Source organism: Coloeus monedula (assembly GCF_965178545.1).
Source record: "Coloeus monedula genome assembly, chromosome: 14".
Lineage (NCBI taxonomy): Eukaryota > Metazoa > Chordata > Aves > Passeriformes > Corvidae > Coloeus > Coloeus monedula.
The window spans coordinates 715178-742722 of NC_138794.1; the positions used below are offsets into that span (position 1 = coordinate 715178).

The 27545-nt window shown below is 37.8% G+C and overlaps 1 protein-coding gene across 1 annotated transcript in view; it reads left to right on the forward strand.

The window, feature by feature from the left end:
• WDR72 (WD repeat domain 72) overlaps positions 1 to 27201 on the forward strand; it is a gene marked incomplete at both ends in the record, with an annotated part of 93622 nt that extends 66421 nt beyond the window's left edge. The window contains 2 exons of the mRNA XM_082291033.1: positions 21313 to 21411; positions 27146 to 27201. Of these exons, the coding sequence (XP_082147159.1) occupies positions 21313 to 21411; positions 27146 to 27201 (155 nt within the window). The remainder of the gene's footprint in view (positions 1 to 21312; positions 21412 to 27145) is intronic.
• Between the last annotated feature and the right edge of the window lie 344 nt (positions 27202 to 27545).

Consider the following 27545-nt stretch of genomic DNA (forward strand, 5'->3'; position numbering starts at 1 on the left):
CATTTTTCACATTGAAGTGTGCAGCCAGTGATAAGTGGTAAAATTGTAGTTCTAAATCCATTTGAAAACTTGCCACTCAAAAGTCAGAATTTCAGGGCAGGCTTCCTCTTGTCAGTCCTTTGATAGATGGCATGCTGAATTCCATAACCAGACAATTTAGGCAGCAGCCTCCAAAGTAAATATTAAACTAAGGTAATGGAAAGAAAAAGCTGTTCTGAGGGAAAGAGTTTGGGGAGTAGTGATTAACACTGACTTTCAAACCAAGGGTGTCAAAGACATGGGGAGTAGATGTGTTGGCATTAGCAAGACTCATCACTGCAGAACAGAAAACGTTAGAAAACTGAATAATTCTTGTAGACAGTGTCTGAATACATGAACCTGTCCATGTTAGGACTGAGGGTTTTGCAGTCAATGACACTTTGGTTGCTTACTGAGATGCTTCCTGGGGAGATATGTTTACTGCTTTACTGTAACTTGCTTTGCTCTGAGGATGCTTACAGTGGAGCACTAGAGCTGAGAAAGTAACTCAGAGTGAAGTCTACAAATGAATGCAAGGAGGAATTGAAGGCATTTCAAATATAAAGTGCGCTAGACTAGAATAGTTGTTTAGTCCAGGACACTACTTTGGCCTTGTCAATGAGACAGAGAGACCTATAATTAAGGAAAAAGGACTTTAAATGTCTGAAAACACATTTTTCTTCAAAGGACTGTTGAAGAGAGTGGATGAGAGCAATTTCTGGAAAGTTGCTTTAGCAACCCCACTAGCCAGTTATGCCAGTAGGAACTTTAACTGAAATATGGCCCAGAGTCATCTCATATACTCTGAAAAATTCTTTGTGGGATTTTTTGCTGTTCTAAAATCAGAAGTGTCAGTCAATGTGGGAAGTGTGGAAGTGACTGGTCATAGTATTTGGCTCCAAGTTGGACTTCCAAATTGAAAAGGCAGTGCAGCCCTAGCCAGTGTGAATCACAGGCAGCTGTGAGAGCACCAGGCAAAATATCCTCAGCTCGTACTGTGAAGAGAAGCGCCTGCTCTTGCCTGAATTGTGCCCCACCAATCAGGATTGTTTAGGTGGCTGTAAGTACTTCATATTGGTCAGGTAGTGTAGTATCTTTTCCTAAAAAATAGTTTTTGTTAAGTATCACAAACAGGGAGATAAATATTCAATTTCTGCTGAAAGTAAATGTGCTGTAATCATCCTCAGGCTTTGCAAAGATGTATTCTATGATATCTGTAGCATCACATCAGTGAAGAATGGAACCACACCCAAGTCGTTAGGAAGGTGGGATTTACATTTTGGAAAAAGTAAATTAATTCATTTCTGAGAGAGGCAGCACAGGTAGATTTTGGCTCTTATGCATAGCAGGGATTTTGCTGTATCTTTTAAATGAGGCACTTTCCCCTGAACAATCAGTGCTATCACTGCAATAAGAATTGTGTGAGAAAACTGATTATATTTTTCAATCACCACATTTACACAGAAAGGAGGTTAAGCTTTTAACTGCTGCAATCTGCTGCCCTTTTAAAATCATGTAAAGATGGCAGACTTACGTTAAACACTCTGGATTGTTGGTAAAGTTAACTGTGTGCATCCAAAAGTGGCAGAATATGGACTAAGGTGCAACCTCAATCTGCGCTGTAATAAAGTAGCTGTTCATCTGTGGTCAGAGATCGTCATGAAAGACCTTGAGTTCCTTCACTTTATTTTGCAGAAAGGCCATCAGACAGCTTTGCATCATCTAACTCTATCAATCAAGGACCTCAACCACTGCTTTCTGCTGAAAGCTTTCCTGTTTGGCTCTGTTTTTCACAGACAGCTCAATAACTTGTCTGTGGAGCTGTGATAAATGTACCATGGGCTTCTAAACTGTCTCTTTAACACTGAACTGAATTTCAACTCGTAGTGCTTGTAACTAATTGTTTTCCTCAGAAATATGTTTTTTAGCAATTATTATTCTAGACTCTCTGGTTATCTCTTTTCTTTTTTTCCTTTATCCTATGGCAGTGGTAACATTTGAAAGCTGCCCTGCATACCGTGGACTGCTAGAAAACTAGATTTTACTCAGTGAATGAGCTGCCTAGTATAAAGAATAAAATTAAAGGGAATCTGTATGAACAAGAAGTGCACATTTCTAATACTTTTTTTAGACAAGTGTGTATGAAGACTAGAACTTCCTTGCCTCTGATTTGTGAGCCGGTCCTAAGTGAAATCCAAAAGAAAAGGCTGAAATTAAGTCCAGTTTAAGGATTGAGAAAATCTGATGACTTTTGACAAAAAAGCTTGTAAAATCTGTCATAGTAATTAAGGTCCTAAACAAGAATACAAACAAAAGCTTTATGGATTGGGTTGTTAGACATCGTGGAGCTTATATGCAGAGAAACTGTTTTAAATAAAAAAAGATAATGCTTGCAGGATGTTTATTACTGTGATAATGTACAACTTTTACTTAGAAAACTCTCAGCTGATTAATTCATGCAAGTTGCAAAACTGTAGTACACATTCAGAATAAAACAATCTTTTCAAGGGAAAGTGGCATATGTAATTACTTAAAATAAAAGCCACAGGTAGCAAAAACTGTTCTGGAATATATGAATGTGGCTCTTACCAAGCGTAATTTTGCTAAAAACTGGTAACTAGGGCTTTGATTTTTGGCCCATATTTAGATAAAACATACCAAGATAAACATCTAATTTCTAGTTTCCTTTGTAGTGATTTTAGGAGGAGGAGAGGAAAGAGCATAAGGCACGTTAATTGCTTTTGGGAATACTCTATTCCAGGTTAAGAAGAATAAATATTGTACGCTCTGAAAAGCATGTTGATTTTTAGTGAACAGTACTAATTTACACATTCTTCATTTAGAGTACAGAGGTAAAATGGATCCTGTGGTGCTTGTAGTCACAGCATAAACGTGCAGAATAAAAAATGAAATGGGATGGTGGTGTTGTGTTGCATGAAAAGCAGAACAAGTGGTGGAAAAGAGCAGCCCACCATGCATTAGCTGTCACTACAATGTTGCAGGCGCAGAGGGTACATCAAAACTCAGCTAGATTTGTTTAACAATTCTAGTGTGTAGTACCTCTCTAAGATGATTTTCTGTAAGAGGATTGCTTCCTGTTATTACAGTACTGTTTGGGTACAGAAATTTTTCTGACTTCTCCTTTCCATACATAGATCTTTGCAAGGCTATAGTGAGATCCACTCTGTCATTTGCATTTGTTTTCTCCTGCTGAGCAAAGCTTAAGTAGAATTTCTGCTCACAGGTGATCCCACTGGGAGGATCTCCTCCTCTCTCTCAGATTAAAGCATTTTCAGGTGTTGGTTAAGAGATGTACCTCAAATCCCTGAATCTAATTTCAGATTGCACTATTCTGCTTCAGACTGTTTCACTGGTAAATAATTAACATAAGTACAGTTGATTCATGTAATGGAAGATTTACTCTGCTAGGCAGAAGCTTCTGCTGGTGCACAGCTTTGTAGGGTCGTGTTGAGGGAAAATGGGTATGAAGCTACTGTGAACAACTGTTGACTTCCAAAATTTCATGTGCTCTCTTAACTATGAAATAGAGAAGCCATTTTAAGGTAGATTGAATGTAATGTTTTTAAGGAAATCTAGCAGGCTTACAGTACACAGTTATCTAGTGGCAGGACAGACATCAAAGCAGCAAGACTGAGTACACTTTACTGATGCACTGGATGCAGTAAGATAATCTTTCTTGGTAGTGGAAACCACTGCTGTCTTAAGTATATGAGGCAAAGCTACAGGCAGATTTTTGAGCAACTTCTGTAATTTAATCTATTTATAATCAAATTCTATTTCAATTGCATGCAGGCAGAGAGTGCAGGAGCTGGTTGCTGTTACTGGTTCCCTAAATGAATGCACTAAGATTTAGAAGCTGGGTTCACTAACAATGAGTTTAATTGGTATCTACACACAGTGCTGAAGTCCCAAAATTGTATTCTGGGCACAGACTTGACTCAGTGAAAAATTGGGCTAGATTATGTAGAGACAGTGTGTAATTCCCCTTGCAAAGTCCTCACAAGTGCAGAGGGTAGGCGAGTGGCCAAGACAATCCCTTGCGCGAGCTACCCAAGCTGCTGGCGGCTACAAGGTCTTTAGAGGCAGTGATAAATTTGAGGGTAGTCGTCTGACTTGCCTTAATCAGCACTGATTAAAAAGATCTAAATGGCTCCTGGCAGCCCCTGGATCAGAAGGATACAGATGCTCTCTCCCTAGTGGTATGCCAGTCACCACTGGGTAGGTAAATTCCATCTATAAATGTCAGGGGTAACATTTCAGTCAAAAGTTGTTCAGTGGCACTCAGAAGAGCTAATGTACTGTGAAGATATAAGAAGAATGTAAATAACACTGCAAATATTACAAATTTGTTATGTACATTGATTGGGAGGCCTTTTGGAGAGGTTGTGTTCTTTACTGACTCTGAAAAGCTGTGGCTTAAACAGAGGACACCTTAAAGATAGGCAAGAAGAATTAACAATATAAATGTAATTTTAAAAGCTGGTTAGCTTAAAGAGGAGATAAATGGGAAATAATACTGTAGATGTATACGTATTGTTTGACAAAATTTAATTAAATAATGATTCTTTATCCTTTTTCACAATTCAAGAACATGTAGGCATGCAATTAAATTGAAAGTTTGTAACTTTAGAAAGTTTAAAAGAAAATACTTCTTCATGTAACCTAGTATCTCAGTTTCCCCTTCAGTGAAATAGACAGTATTTTTCCTCCATCTCCAGCAAATATTTGAATTTTTCTGAGTTCTTAAATACTAGTTGTTGTATAAGTTAAATTAGTTATGCAAAGGAACACAGAATTGAATAGAGTGCAATAACTTTTCTATAGCATTTTTGACGTGGTCTCTAGACTTCAGTGACTTGCTAAAAGGCATCTTCCATAGAAGTATTAATACTGACTTTAAAAACACAGAAGAGCTAGTTTTTTTGGTTCCTCAGTTGATTGTGTTCACGGTGAATTATTTGCAGATGAAGAGAACCTAATCAATTATCTTTCCTTACAAATCAGATCTCAAAAATGATATCTAGAAATTTGGCCTTACACTGCTAATTCATGCAGAACATAAATATATAGTTACATTCCTACAAATTTAAACAAGCAGCAGTAACAGACCTCGGCAATGAGATGATAGATTGTGGAACTCAGACCCAGCACCCAGGGTGAAGTCAAAACTCGGGGTTTCTGAGGTCTGGAATGGAGTATGACTTCTGCAGAGTGAAATATAAAGGTAGGGGAGAGAATGAATTCTAGCACACTTCCCTCCCTTCTTCATGAACCATGTACTGTGTAACTCATTTCTAGGTGGAAGTGTTCATGAAGCAATGAGAAGAAAATAGTTCTTGGTCTTGCATACTCCAAGCTTGTCTTTTACTCACTAGGAAGAAATATGTTAGTTTGAATTTAAGTAAAATAAATTCAAACTTAAAAGTAATTTTTGTTGACTTTTATTAAAAGAGGTGCCAAGAAAATGCACTATCAAAGTCTGTCTTTTCAAAGTACATCCACTGAATGGGAACCATATAAGCGTGAAAAGACCTTAGAGGAAATGTTAGTCAGGTATTTTATTTTCTGGTTGATGGCCACCTAGGAGAAGCAGTAAAATAATCATTGTAGTGAGGATTACAAAGTATGTCATATTGCACCTCACTGTAAATATCACTTTAATTTTTTATGGCACAAATTATTTGTAAGTTTATTTTATATACTGCATGGCACTTAAATGTCACTGGATCTAAAACCTTTATCCGGGAAGCTCATTAGTTGAGCTGTCTGCGTTTGTGTATCTGCCATCAGCATCTGGTGAGAGGGCTGCTGCTGACCCTGCCAGACTTGGGTCATGAGGTCAGCAGGTCTCATTTATTATTCAAAATTGCTTTCTGACCTTTTATCAGCTGGGTCAAAGAATGCTGCATTCTCCTTGGTCGAATTTTATAGTGAAATCAGTATCACGCACAGATAATAAAATTACCAATTCACGTGAATCTCATTCCTCCCTCTCCAAAAATGTACTCAGTTTGAGGTTGAAGAACTTGGAAGAGTTGTCTGTACAAACATGTCAGCTTCAAGATCATGAAGGTGCCTTGTCATCCTTGTGAAATAACCCACGTAGCTTCACATCTAGCTCCTGATTAGATTGTGCATCTGCTTTCTGCTTCTGTGGTGCACAGGCAGCCAAAGGCAGAGCTCCGTAGTTAACAGATGACCTCTCATTTTTATCACTCCCATACTTTTGCACAGTTACCTATTAACAGTTTCAATTTCTGACATGTTTTCACTGGTAACAGTATCTTCTACCTTCAGTTGCACACGTGTATCAGTTGAATATGGGAGAACTTAGAAGCACAGTAAAGCAAAAAAAGTCCATAAATATGAAAACATTTTCTTGGAGATGATAACAGAATCTGGAAATTAAAAACATTGCGTCCAAAATATTTTTGGATTTGAGATGTGATCTAGATCTGCGAAGTCACTGACCAGCATGATTTTAGTCCAAACAGAATCCAGAAGCACCCTGGCAAAATTCGGAAGAACTGATGATCTGAAATTCTAATTATGTGATGGTTAAAATAGAAAGCATAAATGACATTGCAGCATGAAGCATATTTTGGGAATATGCTAAACACTAAAGTTTGAAGGGAAAATTAGCCATCAGATCTTAACTAGCCATACTACAGTATGGAAAATTGGAAACCAAAAATGGCAGATTGATTCTTAAAGGGAGCTGTGCAGTTCAGCCTTATCCCACTGGAATGATTTCATCCTTTTTAAAAGAAGGAGCCAAAGGTCACATTGGTCTTGCCCTTGAAGCAGACAATATGAGATGTCAGCTTGTGCTTTCTGACACTGCATATGATGAATAACCTTGATGTAGTAATAAACAAATAACCTATATTAATGTTTAGAAGCACAGTGAAGTATTAATGCAATATATACTTCAACAATGTATTGCAAATATACAGCTTTCAGAGAAGTGGATGTCCTCTAGTAATACTGTCCTAAATTTATGGTTTCTTAAATGTTGCTGTAAAATACATTCTTTAAGTAACAGAATGTGTATGTATCTTAAATATGACGAATCATATATACCTAAATGAAGAAAATTGCTATTAACAAGTAGTGATAAATTAAAATTTTATTTAAAAAAACCTGAACATCTGTATTCATGTAGGTACTCAAATTATTGTAAATACTGTATTTCTAGTGTTTCAAATATCTGTAGTCAATCACATTTGTAAATGCAGCTGTCACTAGTTAGTATTCAGTAAGGTTATCAGCTCTTTTTTGGTCTTTCTACTAGAAGAGAAAAAAAAAAGTGTACTGGTAAGGTGTGCATAACATTTGGTTGGTATGAAGCGTTTTCTTCTAATGATGTAAGCTGAAAGTCTGCTTATTGTGGGGAGAGTTGTACCATGGTGCAGTAGTCCTTCTAATAAATTCCTTAGCTTTAGGAACAGTCTTGTACTCATTACAGTCTTGATGGCACATTAAGGGTTTTTGTGGTTGGGTTGTTTTTAACTGAAAGTTAAACAAAGCCATTTGTTATTAATGAAATGCAGGATAGTATTTAGCCCTGTGCAGTGTTTGAAGTGCAGACTTTCTCTTGTTCGTAAGTAATGTCTGTATCTTGCAGGTATTCTGTAATTTTATACAGCATACTTGTTGGCTTCTACCTACAAGTAACCTATTTTTAGTATAGATGAGCTGTGTGGAGATTTCTCAGTGTTCCCTCTGAATCTTCGAGAGACATGGCCATGTGCTGCCATATGCAAGTTAACCCCAGGTCCTGTTCTAGCCTTTTTTGTCATACAGACAAACAAAAAAATTATGGTGCAATAAATATACATTGTTGTTTGTTTGAGAAACACTTACTGTCTTAATATTTGTGAAATGCTCTAGCACATATCCCAGTGTACTTTAGAAAGTGAAAAAAGGCATTTATCATTCCTCCTTATGCATGTTATGAATGTTACATGTTCATGAAAGATTTGCAGATGTGTGCACAGAAGGGACCAAGTTTGCATTTCATAGTATCATAAAAATGCTTCAAAGGTTCTTAAATTTAGGCTCAAGAAATGTGGAGAATGCCATCCAATTGCTGGATGAAAGAAAGCAATACTGCTAGTTAAAGTGAGAAGCAACTCAACAATAATACTTGCAGACATATAATGAGTAGAAAAATACATAGAAAAGAGTACTTAACAGATTAATGAGAAAATAAATTTCATCTTCCCTTTTTAACAAACATTTAACTGGTGAGAGATTGACTTGTCTTTGCAAGTGAACAAAGAGAAAGGAGAGCCCCTCTACTGTCTTCACACTGAGTGATAAGTGAAGCTCCCTGAAGTATGTATCCAAAAGAGGGTGCAGTCTCAAAGAAACCATAAAAAAATCTGTTCTTTAGCAGGTGACATTGTTAGAATAAAAAATAAGACAAGAAGGAAAGTGAGCCTTGCCTGTTCGTTTGCACTCTGTATCTGTCTTCATGAGCTAGAACAAATCAAGTCAATTGTTCTCCTAAACCACATTTTCACTTTCCTTTAGCTCTGAATCAGTAATTTTCTGGGAATGGAACCTGAAGTGGCAGCTGTATATGCAACTATAAAAGTGTCAGGTAGATAGAGGTAATGTGTTTTACAGCGATACAGTATGGTAAATACTGCTGTGATCCCAAGTTTTTAATACTGAATTTAATATTTCCCATTGTAAGAACTATTTAAATCTGTTCTTTAGCCTTTCATATTTTCCAGGACAAGTAGTGTCTCTAAGTTAATACCCCTAGGTACTAATGCCTTACACAGCCGTAGATCTGTTTGCACCCTCTTGAAGTCCAGCAGGCCACATGCACTGTAGGTAATTTTTCACATACTGCCACAAGAATTCTTGCAATTCTGTAGCAATGTAAAAATGTGGAGCTCTCTCGCCAGAGGTAGGCTGTTCTCCTCTGGAAGAAGCATTGGGTTATGGGAGCAGTTTGTGGCTAGAGGTCCACCTGCATTTGTCATTTGTGATAAAGCATGTGCAAAGACTGGGGTGCCTGTAAGCTTCAGTGGGCTCTGTGTGTTTAATTAACAACTGAAAGCAGCTATGCTGTGGTGCTACAGCTGTGCAGTCTCAAATCACTGGAATAAATAGTCTGAAGCTCTATTTTGAAGCTCAGAATTTACTTGGGTTATTTTGGAAAGGATTAAGCAGATTCCTGTGTGCCAGTTATAAGTGAACTTGTCTTCTGTTCTTTTGAATGTAGTTATGGAAATTCATCTTACTTTCACAGTATCTGTTCTAATCCTTCTCACGTACCTGTTAGAATTTCTACACTGCTTGCTTCAGCTCGGTCACCTTGGCCAAACTCAGATCGTGGTAAATCAAGAACAGCTCTATTGGTTTTTATAAAAGTGCACCTAGTCAACACAGAGGTGAAAAAGGGAGTGAGCATTCTGTGATTTATTTTACAAGACTGCTGTGTTTTCTGTTAATTATGCTACAGCCATTGCATAGTGCTTTTGAAACTGCAGTCAAGGTCCTGCTGCACATTTGTACCTTTTTTGTGCAGGAGCCCTTTTGGCATTTCCACTTCACTCATCTTACAAGCTGGAGTGCAACCTTCAGTGATCTCCTGAACTGGCAGTTTTGTATCCTGAAACACTGAATTTGTTTTTATCCTTTCATATGAACAAGAATATATATGACTGTCCCTAGATTCACCTCTGAATGTGCAGACAAGTTGGTAGATGAAAGGAAATAGGAACAGAAACAAATCAAGCAGTAAAAGAGACGAATACCAGCAATACAATTTGAAGTATCTGCAGCAGACAGGTAGGACACTTCCATATGGAATTTCTTGTTGAGGACTGGATAATTTCCAAATGGTCAGTGTATACATACCTTTTCTAGGTGTGAATTGGAATATAGATGTACACAAATAAACAATACCCTAGTGCACTTAAGTTTCAGAATACCTAAATAAAGATATTCCAGATACTTTTGACAACGTATATTACAAAAAGCAACAGAAATGTTTGTTTTCAGAACTAACAAGAAGCTAATGATCAGACATTAATGAAAAATCAAATTCTAATCAGTGATTTGGCTACTGTGGTAATACAAATACAGCCAGTGAATGTAATGTTTCACTAGCCCTCACAATTTTATGGTAAATCTTACGGTATCTTGTGTGTTTCTTTCCCAAAAGTTCCAGTCCATATGGCAAAGTGATAGTATGCAATTATTGCTATAAGCAAATTACTCTTCCTGAGGATTAAAGGCTCAACACCCCAAAAGGCTAACACTTGAAAAAAAACCCAAAAAACCAAAACAAGTTAAAAAATAACGTAAAGAAAACTTTTTTCTTCTTCTCTTTTTTGCTTTTTTAACCTCATACCTCTGGGAGCTTCAGTCCTTTGCTGAAAGTGAGGAATACCAAAACTGGTGACAGACTTTTAAGTTTGGCAGCATTGAGCAGCATCCTCCTGTTGCATTTCACCAACCTTATTTAAACAAAGTGCAGTGAATTTGACATTTCGAAATATCCTGCCACTTCTCCATCTAGATAATTTCTGCCTCACACATACACAGCACTTGAATGCATCAAAGAGATCATGGAAGAGCTCACACGTGTTACTCCTTGGCTCTTTGTCCCACCGTGGTCCCCAACTCCAGTAAGAGCATGGTCCTGTACAATGTCTCACCTGGCAAGGCAGATCAGCTGCACTTTTTGGACCCACGTACTTTCACACAGCCTCTGGAGCACAAAGACAGTTGTCAGTCAGTCTTGGAAGTGCCTGTGGTGTCTGTCTTGCCTCTTTATTGCCCATCTCAAAGGGAGGCTCCAGGCTCTTGTTCCTTTACAGATAGGTCTTGCTGATGGCCTGAAGGATGGGGCTGAGTGTAGGTGGAGTGAAGGTGCAGTATTTGGCAGGGGTCATCTTTTACCCATTAAGTACTTCACAGATTCTTGCTTATGTACTCATATGAGGGAGTGACACATTTGTTTTCTGTGGTGCTTAAAGTGGAGAGAGTCTGTTTCCCAAACCTGTGTCTGTTTTGTGGTAACTGGAGCAGATGATCCACATTAATTACCAATATAATTATGTACCATCCAGCAGTTTGACAAGCACCTTTCTGATACTTATACATAGCAAGAGGTATTGCTTATTAATTCAGAAAATAGCAAAGCCCAAATTTTGTTCTAAATTGGATCAGGAGAATAACTGCTTTGATTTAAATCTGTCTTAAATCTAAACTCATGCTTCTGTAACACAGCCCAGAATTATTGTCCTTATATACAAAACTGATTTCCAGCTACAAAAAAACAAAGGGGACAGCAACCCCTAGTAACTGGTGCTTGGGAAGAAATACAAAATTGTAGTGTGAGATGTTAGTTTGATGCCCTAAGCACCAATTCACTACAAATCTTAGCCAAGTAACTGGAAATCATTAATTAAATCCTGTGCAGCCAAGAATCATGCATAATGTAACACAATCACTGTGAACAGTCCACTCCTGATCATTTAAATTTCCTTCTTGCTCTTACAGACATGAGGAGCTTGTATTTGAAGTAGTCCCTGATGAGATTTTGCCTTTACATCCTTGGAGAATGTCCTTGTGCATATTTATAGAACAAAGTAGAAGGATTACCTATGTGTGTTTTTTGCTTTTAGGGTACTAAATGTATCAATATAAAAAATACATACCGTGGTACAATATGACTTTTGACTCTATGGAAAATGAAGGCCCTAATGCTCTAAGCCTTTAAGTAATCATAGTCTGGTTAGGTCATGTTCATAAGATATCCACTTTTAAATTGAATATGCAATTCCCTGTGAAAAGTACGATTTCCGTATCTTCCATTAGTTTTTATGAAGAGGATTTTAGTAAGCAGCCCACTCTAAAGGGCAATGTTATTTCTAATCCATTGTCATGTTAGGGGTGAGAATAGATAGGTTACTCCATCAACACTGCTAATGTTCAAAAAGGCAATTTATTTAAAGGATGGGCACAGGAGGAGAAGGAAGTGGAGTTCACAAATTAAAAACTGCACAGCAGTTTCACTGCAAAGCATCTACTAGTCATAGAGTACTATCCAATTAATCCATTACTCTTAGAAGAGGAATCCTTGTATATCCAGGTACAATCCTTGCCAAATATCTGGACACAATCATAGGCTTTTAGGATTACAAGTAACATAATAAAGGATAATGATCAAAAATTAAGCACACCAGTACAGAATGCTTGGGTTAACTGGACTTGCCATGTGCACTGTAAGGCAGCAGCCTGTTAGGTTTAAAGTGAGATTAAGGAGTTGTGTAACCTGCAATTATGCTGGTTTTCATTAAAAAAATAAGATGATTTGGCTCAGTAGGGCCCTTCCTTATATTTACCTCTGTTTAATTGGATTTGGAACTGCTTAAACATCTTTGAGTTGGAGCTTATAAGAAGATGATCCCAGCTGTTTTTCAAAGCTTAAGACAGCAGGCAGACAACATGATCATGTCAAGACTCATACTAAAGCCTTAATCCTACTTTTTCATCAACTAGTACTACAGCTGAGTCTTTAACCTTCTAAGTAATAAATGTGCTTTGGATCTCTCATAATACATTTGCTGTCATGTTATTCTCTGATAATAGTAATTTTTGCTTCCTTTCTAAAAAGTACTTTAAAGAATAGTCTCTATCTATCTGAATTTGGAGAGCTTTAGTGTAAGCCTGTATTTTCAGTCCTTTTAAAAATACTACTTAAAAACTTGCATGTATTGAAGTCTGTTGTTCTCTATGGGAGCAAGGCAATGCATTGATATGTAGCTCACATTGCTGTAATGAATAATCAACTATATTGGTAACTGTTTTTCATTGTACATGAATTAATAGATCAAATATGTTTTATTTTCAATAAGAAAGAAATGAGAACAACTTTCGTTTCATTCAGATCTTTTTCCTAGGAGCTGTCCCCATGACCAAAAGAAAATTTTCCAAATTTCCAACCTCAAAACTTGCATTATTTTGTGACAGCGCATTATTTACTTTAATAATCCTAGGGTTGAATGGAGATTAAATGTTCTAATGAGTAATTCCTGTATCTGTAAGTAGTGCACATACAATAATCTGTGCTTTTTCTTTTTCTTTCCTTATTTTTCTTTTTTTCTTCTTTTTCTTTTTCTCTTTCTCTTTCTTTTCCTCTTTCTCCTCCTCTGTTGGGTAGTGCTCCGATTTGTCCTGGTGACACAGGGCTGCCAGCAGGAAAGCAAGCGTAGTTAATGCTCAGCTGCTCAAACCAGTCAAGCAAGCTAGCAAGTCCCAGCTGTGCTACTTGATGTTTTTTGATTGCACCTAGTCCTCAATCTGTGAACTGTTTTCTGGACTTAGATTCATCAAGCTCTGCCGCTTTAAAAACTCATGCAGGCAGGCATCCTAGGATATGCCATTATAAGCTGCTGCCAGGGGATCTTCTAGGAGATAAATGGAATCTGTGTGAAGTAAATTAGTGTGAACCAGTCAATCTGTGCGTCAGCCTTGAGCCACATCCATGGGTAACTAGCTTGCTGACTGAAAAGTCCACTGTCTTTTGCCAATCAGAGATCTCAGCCACCAGGAAGCAGTCCTATACAACATTAGTTTCTTGGAATAATGCCTGTTTGACCAGCTAGTGAAACTCTTCAGTATACAGTTCTGTACTCCTTGAGTTTACTTATTGCTTACAATTGAACTGAAAATCTTTTAAAGTCAGATAACATTGTAACAGTAGGGAGCATCACAGAAATGTCTTGGAAATAAGTACTTCCACTTTCCTACAGCAGCCATTCAGCAGAGTCATGCTGTGCTGCAGTTGGCTTTACCTCGCTATCAGTAATACATCTCCAAGGCCGTAATGCAAAAGAATAACAATAATCTGGCCAGAAGAGGTTAATAAAGACTCTCTGTGTATTTTTTTTTCTATGGATTAAGCTATTTGGACAGCTTTGATTGAGAGATGCGAAGACTATACAAGCTGTAACACTCATATTATGCACAGGGATGTGTCAGTGTCATAACTGTGCTGCACACTTTTGTTTTGGTTTGGTTTTAAAAGCAAATTGAGGCAATCTACAGCAAGAATTTCTCTGTAGAAAGGCACTTAACCAGAATCCTCTGCAAGCTTCCTGATTAATGATTTTATACTTGAATACCAAATCAATCTACTGTCATGAAAATAATAATGTCAATACTGTCAACTATGCAATTTTAAAAAGAGGAAGTATCTCTTTGTTGGTTTTGTAGGTGCTACTGATACACTGATAGAATTCACATCTGCACTGTGTGCTCTCCCGCACCATTGGTCTAATGTACAGAAACCAGGGGAAGTTCTGTTGTATTTCTTTAGAGAAAGGTTCATCATCCTTGCTGCTTGGTGGTCAGACACTGGAGCAGGCTCCCCAGAGAAGTGGTAACAGCACCAAACCTGACAGAGCTCAACAAGAGTTTGGATAATACTTTCAGGCACAGGGTAGGATTCTTGGGGATGGTGCTGTGCAGGGCCAGGAGTTGGACTTGGTGATCCTTGTGGGGCCCTTCCATCTCAGCATATTCTGTGATGTTTTTAGAAATTTAGATAGGCGAGGAAATGTTACGTGCTTCGATTGAGGAAGAGACTGATTGTCTAGTAACTAACAGATTTCGGCTTTCTTTACTAATCCTGTAACTGTTTTTTCTTCCTTGTTGTCTCCCAGTTATTGGTTGGAAAAAAAAATGAGAGAGGGATAAATAATGTTGATCAAATAATCCAGTCTAACATCATGTTTGATCAAAAGACACACTTAGGGAAATTGGAAAAGAGAAATTTAGGCTTTCTAGCCAGAGAGGGCATTGAGAAGAGGAAACAGTATATAAAAATAGGAGAATTAATAAAAGGCAGCTTCCTTTTTTAAATCCGCCTGAGTTTTACAGAAGCTTGTGCTTCAGAGCTGTGCGGTAGATGCTGTGTGGCATTTTATGGGAAGGTATTTTATTTCTTGCAGCAGAACCCACAGAGACAAATTTAACTAGTTAGGTGTTATATAATATATACTACACAGAATACATGGATAGAATCTGGTATAAATCACAACTAAGATCAAGACAACTGCTTTAAAATTGAGTGAATGTTTCATTGCACTAATGAAACAAAAATGGGATGTCCTTTGAGGGCATAATTTGTTACATGCCATTATATTTTAGTTGAGAGAAGTCCCTCTGGGTGAATAAAACTTCAAGGTATGTTGGGAAAAGAATCACTGAAAATTTCAGGTTTTCTGTCTGGAGGAATGGTGCCCTCATAGATATAAGGAGAGAGGAAAATGGACTTTCAGAGGTTTTTATGATATATTAAGACCTTTCTCACATACAGAAGGAAAAAATGTTCTTTAGTTGCAATTCACCTGGCAAGTGGCATGAGCTCTGTTTGCATGTGCCTTCAAAGTGCAAGAGCCAGCTCAGGCTTCCCAGGCACGTGGGTTGGTTGTTCTGCAAACTGAGCTCTGCCATGTCGTATAGGTCCTACTTCTGCATTCATTGTAATGGATTCAAGTTACAGGACCTTCCAGTTTGACTAGTTCCATACTGGCTTATTTCAACTTCCATATGCTGCAGCATTCACTTCAGAATAATAATGTGTTTCTCTAGGTTAACATCTTCATCTTTCTTTTTGAAAATTAAAATGTAATGAAAACTGGACCAGTGTGATATTTAATCATCTGAAGATAACAACCGGCTATTCTCAATTAAATGACAACTACATACTCCCCTGCAGATCTTTTCAAATGACGCCAAAAATTCTGAAATGACCAGCAACTGATGTCTTCTGTCAGTGAGGTGAATTAGCAGTTTATAGGGCCTGAGAAATGGTCCAGGAAAAAAATGGGGTTCATTTCAATAAGGATGAGAACAGGGATCTAGACTGAGGTAGGATTAATCTCCTGCAAAGAGACAGGGTGGGGAAGAAAAAGCAAAGTAACAGCTTCTCAGGAAAGAATCTGGATCACAAGCTGAGCATGAGTCAACAGCATTCCTGATGTGGCAACGAAGGCAAGCACCATGCAAGGGAGTCTCACCCAGAAAACCTGTGCAGTTATCCTTGAGCTGTGCTCAGCACTGGTGCATCAAGGGCGTGTCCCCATCCAGCCAGACTCCTGCCTGCTGGGACCTTGCTGTGCGGGAGCTGCATCTGAGCAGGGGCACCTCCGTGTCCTCCTTCCCTGTGTCTCTGGGACTGGGGGCAGTGCTGCTGATACTTCTCTTGGCAGCTCATGAATATGTTCTGCATTTCTTGTAATACTCGTGAAATAATCTTACCCTTGTAGTTTGGCTGGAAATACGTGGAAAAAGCTAAGTAGATAGGACCTTGCAGTCTGGAAAAGAGCTAAAACAAAGGATTTCAGCCACAGGGGTCATGGGGAGAGTGTGCAGGGCTCGTACCTGTGTCTTTTCTGAAACAAGAAGTTGCACGCTAAGCCAACAGGGACTAGGCAGACAAACAAAATGAGATGCCTTCCTATGTGATAAAACTACAGAGTTTGCTATGTCAGAGTGAGTTAGGGTGTAGGATGTTAAAGATGCAAAAATTCCACATTTAAGGAAAAACTGGAGAAGTTCGTGAAACAGAAATCTACCGTGAGTTATCACAAGAGGGGGGAAAATTGTTTGTAATTCCTTAAGTTTCAAATTGGACTTTAGGAGAAATTTCTGGTGACGAATTATTTTATGGTTGTTGGACTCTTACACTGGTATTTTTTAGTCTCAGCAAATATGTCTCTTCTTATGCTTTTCACTGTATTTTTATGATATCTATGAAACGTGCTTTAAAAATAGTACTCAAAGCATTTATTGCTCCATCAAGCTTCTTAGCTATAATGCAGTAAGTGCCTGTAGAAGCCATGCAGCTCAGAAGTGGCACTGCAGCACAATTGTTTTATCCATTTACAAAAATAAATATAGCATTTTGTTTCCCTTTACAGCTTTTTTTGTCATGCAGTTTTATTTAGATTCTGGTTGCTTTCTATTCCATACTGGACCTTAAATATATTTATCACCTGTATCCTCTTTTGCCTATTATCTTCGAATGAAAAATAATTTTTGTTACCCTATCCAGTTGTTTTGAATGACAAATAAGTTCTTGTTTTCTCTGCAGACAGTCTTTAGGTCACCACCTTATCAATAACACAGGTGTCTTATTAGAAAATGTTAAATGGTTTTTTCACCTGTGTTATGCAAACTTCTTTCTCCAGTGTGTCTGCCCTTTGAAAATTGGTATGCAGAGCATGTTATTTAGACTTCAGTGTAGGATATTTCCAGAGTGCAACAAGGCTTTTCAGAGTTTCGACCAAATGTGTGGAAATAAATGACAGTGATGAGTTGTTGCTGTATTTAGTGATTAGGCTATTTTCACAAAGAACAGCTTCAACAGTTTGTTCAAAGACTGTTCTTTAAAGATTGATCACCAGTCTGTGTTATCTTTATGGAAATTATTTGTTTTTATTGTGTGGAATTGTTTGAAATATTTTGAAACTAGATACATAAATGTTTTATTAAATACTATGATCTTATGGCATTCCTTTACTGTTCTAAATCCCATGTCTATTTTAATGACTTTTTCTGTTTCAATAATGTAAGAGAATGGGTATCAAGTTCAGTAAACAAGTCCTAAGAGCTCATTAAGATGCATCAGAAAAAAATTCTACAATTCTCAAGATTGATCCTGTACAATGAAGATTTATGTTGTCTTTATATGCTAAGTTCAAGGTCATTTGCTTCAATGAAATATGTTCTTTTACCTTATCTCCATGCTTACAAAGGTAATAGCTGCTGTCCATGTAACAATGGAAATGACACTGCACTAAGTAGAAAGAAAATGTTACTGGAGTTATAAAATAAGAAATGGTTTTTAAGTTTCCTACGACTCAGATTTGGGGCTCATTTATACTGTATTTATGTCACTTTGACTACGGAGATTACCTTTCAAAGGGAAGCAAAAGTAATTTTAAGGTCCATTTAAACCCAAAGTAGGACAGAGTATCTCCTGAATAAAGATGACACTGTTTATGTTTAAATAACTTAAATTCCGTCAGCGTCCTCAGTATAAGCAATTCAGAACACTGTTTCTCCTATTGATATTTGTACATAAAATCCTATTCCCCTAAGGGAACATGCAGTAAAGTAGGTGCTAGTGCTGAGATGTTTTTATATTTTTCCTTGATTACATAATGCCATTTTTACTTTCACTCTTTATTTGGGCCAGACTGTACTTTTCTTATTTTTAACTTTTCAGTTCCCTTTGTTCTTCTATGATATTTTTAAGAAACCTTTCTTTTCCAATTGAGCATATAACGTGATGTTTTAGAAAAGAAAGATCTGAAGGTCTCTGCCTTGGTCCCTTTCTTGCTCACTGCATACACTCGTTATGTAACTTCATAAACCAGGGTCTTGTGAAGTTTATTTGCCTGGGTTTTGTCTAGGGAGGTGTGTGTGCTTCTGAGCAGGTGACAGGGCTGAGGGAGACTTCCCTTACTTGCACCAGTGACCCATCCCAGCCTGTCCCAGCCTGTCTCCTGGTTTTCTGAAACAAGCACTTCCCTCCCTTCACTCACACCTGCTGAACTGCCTTCTTCAACAGCTGTTTTGACACAAGTCCTCCAGAGTTCTGTCTCTCTGTCCCCATGAAAATCCTTTCCACCCCTGCTTTCCACTCACTTTAAACTGTTCCTGATGACCAGCTATTACTGTGAGTGTTTCATGCTTTTTGGTGTTTTTCAGCTTTATCAGCTCTGCCTGTCATTTCTTCTCATTTTTTGTCTTTCTTGGCTTTTAATGACTCCCTCCTCTCCAAAATTTCCCCAAATCTCTGCAATGTCTATTCAGAGACATCAACTGGAAATCCTCCTGCTTTGTCCAAGCATCTTGCCCTCCTGTCTTGGTTTCTCTCTTGTTCACTTCACACCTTCCTCCTGGGGTACCTCATCTGTGCATAGACCTGCTTCTAGTTGTGTTTTAGTTGTTATGCTCTGAGTTACTTCTCAGTTGAATCTGGTACCTTCACTAAGAGCACTGCTCCGTGCTGTGTTGTAAAATCCAGCAGGTCAGTTGAAATTATCTGACTTGTGCTGCTGTGGCCTGGGAAGGAGCAGAGCACTTGAGCAGGTTTGTCCTGGTCCCATGCAAGGCAGTTGGAACTCCAGCACAGAGTTCCAGTAAGGGAAATCTCTGCCAGCTCCTACCTGGGACTGATGCTGGTGCTGTGCAAGTGTCTTCCCTCTTTGGCTCCCTATGAGAGTTCTTTACTGGTTGAAAGTACACAGTTTGTTTTGAAAGGCTGATTCTGAATTTCTGGTCACTGCTATGAGACCAAAACAGACAGGTCTTGTGATTTTATGCTTTCTCTCCAAAGGCATAGCTGTACTTTTTGTTTTCTCACTTTCCTCACAGGATACTCTCTTGGAAATTTTCCTATTGTTCTACTTCAGAGTACTTCTGACTTTTAAATTCATGCAGCTGTAGACTCAATCTATCACTCAGCACAGTGGAGCTGACTCCACTGTAGGAAGAGCTGTCTGAGAAAAATATGTTCTAAAAATTTGGCACAAAATTATTTTGTTTTTAAATATAATACGAATGCTTGTATATTCCAATTTTTCTGTTTTGAAGGGGGAATCTTCAGTTAGTCTATTTGAAAATCATTTAAGTATTTAAATAAAAAATCAGAGAAAAGAACAGATATCTTCAAAGACATTTCTTACTTCACATATCATAGCTTTTTTATGTGTGAACAAGAACATTTGTTATTTGTTACTGTAATTGTCCTTCAATGTCAACTCACCCCGTGCACGTTATCATGTCAACACTTCCTGCTTTACCTGGACACGGTTTTATGTACTGATTTGTTTCTATCCAAAGCAAATGTTTTAATCAAAACTTACTGGTTTTTTTTTTTTCAGGTGAAATGCATGGTGTCACTATCATAGATCTTATTATTTATTATGTTTTAATATTACATTTTCAAAGTTCTAATTCCACAATAGTCTTGAAACCCTGATTGCTTCAGACAGACTCTGTTGCAGGAGTCAAGAATGATGGAACCTTTTGGTGACCTGGGATCAATAGCTGCAAACTCTTGGAAAGCACAGAGCACTGAAGTGGAATATGTGTCTTTTGAGCTCCTCATGTCTGCATACTGCCCTGAGGCCTTGTTGGTTCATTCATAATCTTGGAGAATTTAAATAGGTGCTTGAATTACATAATCCTTCAGCAAATATTCATTTGGTCTAAAAAAAAAAATCCATCAAAATTTATAAGGGAATTTCCTCTTTGGAAAAGAAGACAGAAGAACACTGAGGTTGTGCATAGCCACTGGTATCCTCATCCCCCTGGAAGTTTGGAACTTTGCTTGGTTTTTTAGATACTGCAAAAAAAAGAAACGTTTTCTAGCCACTGCTCTTTTTCTAGGAAATAGGATCAGCTAAGAGTTTTAACAGGACAGAAAAATTGAGATCTAGGCTTAACTGTGCTGTTCCTTGATAATTGTACTTTATCTTCAAGCTGTGTTTGTGGCTCCATATGGAGATACGAAGCAGAAGAGAGGGAAGTGGACTTTGACAAGGGAAGTACCTCTCTTCTGCTCAGGAAAAGTTATGTGGGATCTGTTCAAAAGCTAAGGGAATTAGAAAGTCATATATAGACAAGTAATGTTTCCCTGAAAATATTTGTGTGCTCTGAAATGAAAATGGTTTTAGCAATTAAGTAAAACATGTAGCCAAATTTGGTAATCTTTAAACTGCAACTCAGTCTGGGTTTCACTGCACTTTGGAATTACTGCTAATTTTTGTACACATTCCAGCTTGTTGTATACAACATATTTTCATCTTAAAGTAAACACTATTTCTCTCCCTCCAGAATGACTCCAGTAATTACAAAACCATCTAATTTATCTTTTATGTTCTTTACTGCCTTCTTTGGTTAAACAGACAAGCATTTTTTTATGACTTCTAAATTATTTTATTATTTGAGGATTCTGTAAGTAAAAGCTGGTTTTCTAGTTCAAAGGGGCCTCATTTAAGATGTTGCCTCAAACTTCATGCTGCATAAATTCTTGTCTATAGATTTTTCAACTGTCCTGTGGTTACATATAAGTAGTTTGAGTTTTTGGGTTTTTTTCAATCTATTATTTGTTTCTACAAATTATGTCTTCAGCACTGAAAGCTCTGCAGAAAATCAGGAAGTGTTGGTTTTTGCATACATTACATTTCTCCCTCCCTGTGTTTTTATTCTTTATTGCTCTAGTCAGTGTGCTGAAGCATGACAAGAGCTCCAACTCGGCAAACTTCCAAGATGTGGAGGATACGCCTGACAGATGTGTCTTGGAAGAGTGTGAGAGTCCAGGTGAGAGGTGTTTAAAGACAACCACCAAGTATCAAGTGATAAATCTGACACAGCTTTTGGGTCACAAAAAAAAAGAACATTGTAATGCTGTTTCCTTTTTAGCAGCTGCAATGTCAAATTAATGGTCACCTCCAGGGGTCACGGTGTGGAGCTGTTATCCTTTCCTCTTTCATCAGGAATTCAGGTCTTAGAAAGGATAAAGGCTTTATGACCAAAAAGAAAGCTGACACTACTAGTTCATTATGATTACTTTTGGACTACACTGCTTACTTAATATATGTACAATGTCTGACCCTTTGAAGGTAGCGTGAGATTATGAAAAATTAGAAGTACTGTATATACTGCAGCTGAATGCAGCAGTGGACACTCAAACACTGTATCTCTGGAGGAAAGCAAATTGGTGGCATTAAATAGCTTGAATCTTTCCCTTAAATCACCTCACAATCTTTATTTCATTTTAATGACTCTTAACATTGATTCAGCTAAATACAGGAACATCCATAAAGTGCATCCTTTTTGGTAACCGAAAGATTTATCTTCATGTAGTTTCATTATCTTTCTCGTTATGGAACATCTATGAAATTTATTAAATGAATCCCAAAAGGAAACAATTAAATATAAATCGTATCAAGTCACAGCTGATTAAAAACATTCTGTGCGACTAAATACTAAGATCTTTTAAGCAAACTGTGAGCTTGACCCATATACACTACACACATAACCTGCACATAGCCCTCATTAGTGAAAGAGTTAAACATCTTTCTTCACTTGGTATTTTCCTTCCCTGCTTTATCTGGTTTCTCTGTACCCTCCTGCATCTTTGTGTGCTGATCCGTGTATCATATTTTTGATTCATCGTCTCTGCGGCCTGTCAGCTTAGTTAAGAGATTTCCAAATCTTGCAGCCTGTGCTGACAGGGGGCAGCTGCCAACAGTCCCCTGATCCTTCCCCAAGGAACACTGCTGAGATTTAATTTTCAGTCAAAGGGTGCAGTCTGAAATCCATGTCAGGTCCCCTAAGTCATCTCAGAACCCGGATAGGACCCATGTCTGGGGGATTATATTTCAGCACACTCCACTCTTCCAAGATTCCTTGGGAGTTCAACTACTGTCATATACCTGATTTGAACTACATTCCCTTTTCATCTTTTCCAGAGAAATGAACACCAGTATATGTTACAATAATTGAAACCAATGAATTGTAAATCTCTATTCATTTTAAAGCCACACGGACTTGGATTCAATGTTGTCCAGCAGAAACCAGCATGAGATTTAGAAAGAAATAGATAATCTACTCAGAAAGGAGCCAAGTTTGACACTATGTGGTGTTTAGTATCTCCTTCAGAAACTGTCTGTAGTTCCTTCAACAGTAATTATGGGCCAAAATATGGATTGTCCAAGATTTGATCAGTTCTGAAGTGAGGAAGGATTAAAGCAAGGTGGCACTAAAGAACATGTTGAGGGGAGAATGAATGTACCTTAAAGATAACACTAATTTTAACCTTAAATGAATTCTCTCTGGCAAAGTGTACCTGTTTGGATGGGAACTTATATACCCACTTCTGCTCTCTGCATATCTGTATGAAGTAATGGAAAGAATAAAAGCCCGTCAGGAGGTGAATATTGACTGGCAAAAATACATGTTGATAAAGCATCCAAACTTAAAAACTGAATTCCAATCAGTCCATCTGACATCATTAAACTAGTAATAAACAATGAATTACTCTGGCTTTTGTTTCTGTCCATTCCTGCATTTTAAGACATCTTGTCTTATAGGTCTGAAAACCTCAGGAGATTTCACTACTGGTCTCACTGCTTTCCACTGAGAATTTGTGGCTTGGTTGTCATGGAGACATCGTATTTCTCCAAGAATTGCTCATATTGATCCGTGGACAGGCGTAAATGGCCAGGCGAATGTGAGGAGTAAAGGGGGTTGGGCAGTACTATAAAATGACCAGAGGTTATGGGTCGGAAATAAGCTCATAGCAAACACTTAGGTAAAGAGAAAGAAACAGTTTCATTTTGTTTCAGGATTTCGTTTTTGCACTTTATGCCATTGTCTTCTTTCACTATAGACTGAAAGAAACTTGTTAGTCACTTGTCATGTCAGATCTTTGGTGCTTGTCCTGACACAGCTGTCAGCCTTCCAGCTCTGTGCAGTTCAGGGACACACAACAAAGAGCTAGGAACATGAATTATTTATTGCTCCTTGTGCGGATGAAATTCTGTGATAAGAAATTAAGACACTTCTGACAGAAGTGCTTGTTTGAAAGGAAAGATTTGGTAACACAATACATTTACTTAAAGCTTACCATTTACTTTCAGTAGCAAACATTGAAACAATAATATGACATTCAGTTGGCCATGATTTTCTCAGGTGCTTTACCTTTGAATCATGGAACCTGAGAATGCTTGGGAAGTCAGCATTTGGTTTGGTGAAACCTGTGACTTTAGAATCTCTCTCATGCATATTCAAAGTCCAGGCAACCTTACAAACTTAATTTATAAGTTTTTATTAATTAATCTGTAATGAGTCTCGTGTGCTTCGCTTACAAGAAGTTGTCATAGGTGCAAAAGTGATGTTAAGAAATATATTTATTTTATTATCTCTTCTGATGAGGAAAAGGTGAAAATATGACAATATACCTGGAAGGAATTCCAACCATTCCTAGAAAAGGTTCTTTATTACAACTTCTACCAGATTCAGGAAGGCTGCAGAGCAGCCATTACCACATTTATCTGTGTGTTGTGTTTTTCACTGGTGAAAGGTGCAGTCTCTGTCCTTGACATTAGAATGAGCTTTATTTTCAAAGTAATCTTTATTTTAAAAATCGCATAAAGCTTACTCTGTTAGTTTTACTTTCACATTTTCTGTGGCTGCACATGTTCTCACTGCTCTGGGTGTGGGCCTCCAGCAATTGTAGGAGGCATATCCTCAGATGAATAGCAGGAATCCATTTGACTACCCAAGACACCAATCCAAGATTTACCTGTGATTTCTTGTGTTCAATGTGTGATCTGAACTACTTTTAGGTAGGTAATGAAACCCCTCAACCTGCACTTTTCTCTTGGATAATTCCCAGTAAACACTTTTCACATGTGATGGACACAGGTAAATATCAGACTGCAGTTTCTTGTCTAAGTGAAATGGATTTTAGTTGCTCCCTTCATGTGGCTACAGGCTGCCATTATCTGTGATAGTGGCTCGTGTCTATTTTAGGCCCCACACAGAGGAGATGCTGGGCTTCTCTCCCAGATGCCTAATAGTAGGTTTATCACTGCCATTTTCCCCCACATGCTGAGGACTACTCCCATTTGACGTGCAAAGCCTTAGCTTTTCAAACTTGTCTCTGCTCTGGCCTTGAACGTAATAATCAGATAAGAATTGCAACAGTTTTCTGTAGAACTTGACTTTTAATCATATCAATCCCCCATAAAGAATTCACTGTCGCTTAAAGTGCTTCTTTCAAGAAATATTCCCAGCAGTTTTCCATTTTGCCAGACAAGTTTTCTGCATTTAAAGAAACTGAGAAAGAGGCTGAAAGTGAGTGTCCATGGATGTGTTAGTTAGACTTCTAGGTCTGAGCTGTACAAACGGTGGAAATTTTACACCCCCAGATGCAGATCATCGTGCCCAAAGGGAATTGCTTGAGATGGTTCCTAAGGGGATTGAAAATACTCTGAATTTTGTTAGTCAAAATCTAAGAGGATTGTAGTAGGACTAAGCACAACTTGAGGTGTCATAGCTTTCATATGTGGGGCAGTCCCACTAAGGAGGGTTCTGCAAGTGCAGCTCCTGTGGGAAAAAGGAACAGATTTGAACAGAAGTCACAAGAAACAATGTAGATGCAGATGCCTCTTCCCTCTTATTTTCCCCAAAAGACACATTGCAGTAGAGTAGGAAATAGACTATTACCTCACTTGACAATAGAGGGAAACTGAGCCTCACTAATGGAAGATTGAATTTGAAGCTGTAGATGGAAAATACAGTGTTTTCCATCTTTTAGATAGAAACCACGTAAATGGTAAAAACCCTGTACGCTTATAGCCTTAAGTATCAGTCTCTGCCTGAATCCCTGCCTGGTCCCTTCTGCAGCTCATGATCTCTCCCATCCCTTCATTCCAAAACCATGGCACATATTAAATTTTCTTTCTCTTCAATTTTTCACTTTTCAGGACAGAATGTAATTCTGGGTGTGTAACAGATAATCGGGAAAATCCGAGCAGTTTTTGCAGTCTTGCTTAATTGCTTGTCCTGTTTGGACCTTGGCACAGAGATGGGAAAGGTCTCTGTCCCTGAAATACAGTCTGTGAGAGGCAGAACTGCAGTGAATAGAAATGAAAATGTATGAACAACAGCAGATTCTTATTAGCCACACTGTGCTTAAAAATACAGCAGTAAAAGTGTGATTATCTTGTTGTCAGGCAAGTTATAATTACTGCATCAAACACTCACTTAGCAGCTCAAAGTTCTGTCCACTGAAGAGTGTTTTTTAAGTCAGCATTGTGTCTCTATGGCTGTTGATCAGAACACAGGCAGAATGTAAAAGTAAATATTCAGTAGATTTCCAGGTACAAAGCACCCTAGAAAATCAAAATTTTTTGTTTGCATCCTCGTGAGAAGCAGGAGGCAATAAACGAGGACTGACTTGGGAATGGGATGTTGGAGGCTGTTTCTGGTGAGGATGCATGCAGCAGGAAGAGGATGCAATGTAGGGCCAGCCCACAGGTCACAGGCACTGATGGCCATGGGACTGTGTATAAAATGTCAGTGCCCAGGAATTATTCCAGCAAGAAGTTCTGGAATTTCCAGTGTAAGCATGGATGAATGCATCATAATTTCACTGCAGTAGGTGTAGTGTCATATCCTGTCAGTGTTCTGGGTTACTAGAATCATGACTCTGTGTTTTGGTTTGATTTGTGGTTTTTTTTGTTTCAGTTTTGTTTTTTTAATAGCAAGTTAAACTGTAAACTCAGAAGATTGCATAATAATCATCTAGAAAATGTGTGTGTCTCTGTGTCTATGATACAGATAGAAAGATCATAGATGATAGGATAAATTTACAAGATACTCATGAGACTGGGATAAAAGGTGTGGTATCTGTTTGAGCAGTGTTTCTAATGCAAGTAATATTTAAAATTAAGGTTTTAAATATTACCATACATCAAATTAAAAGAAACCACAAAGGTAAAAGTTGGTGATTGAAAGCTTTTCTGTGGAATTCTAAAAAGCCTTGACAATGTGACTTATTACTTCTGTTTACAGGCCTTGTAGGATTATTTCTGCTAAGAGAAAATATATATAATTTCATGATTATTTTTCCAGAGGAAACATAAAAATACTTTTAATTTAAAATAGAAATTACCTTTCTGCTGATCCACTGGAGCGTTTTCCTTTAAAACAAAACAAACAAAAAAATAGAAGCAGAGGACTGCAGGAAAAGAGTTTTGAGGAGTGCCATACATTCTCTTGAGCTGTCTTAGGTTCCGTAGTGCTTCTTGTGGTATATCAGTTGCAATGTGAACGGTCTTCTGGAGGTAGATTTCTGGATCTTTTAACACAACATGAGGGTGCTGAAAGCTTTTATTCCATTACAAATTATAGAGTTTGTTACTCTATAAAAAGACTGTAAAATAACATATATTTTAGTAACAGTCCCAGCTATTACCTCAAATTGTGAAATCATTGAGCCTCAAACTGTAAATCATTAAGAAATCATACATTTCTTTTCCAGATGACATGAAGCCACATCCCTGGATATCTAAGGTGTGCTCCTGTAAGGTGTGTTAGAAAAACCCTGCTGAGACAAAAGAAATAGAAGATGTAGAAGGACAACCAAGGACCATATGTGGTGTGGTGGACATGAAATGGCTTTTTGTGTTTATTCTGGTACCTTTAACAATTCATTTACAGAAGAAATACCTTCCGTAAGATCAGCTGCTTTTGGCTGATTTACTGGCTTCAATTCACACTTCCATCACTGATAGATTTACATGTATTCAACTAAATTTTTGGTAGTTTTGATATAGAAAATACCAGCTCTTTATTTTTAGGTGTCATTCACTTGTTTATGTAGTGATCCTGAATCTTTACAACTTTGATTGCCATTAAACAATTATATCAATTTTAGTATT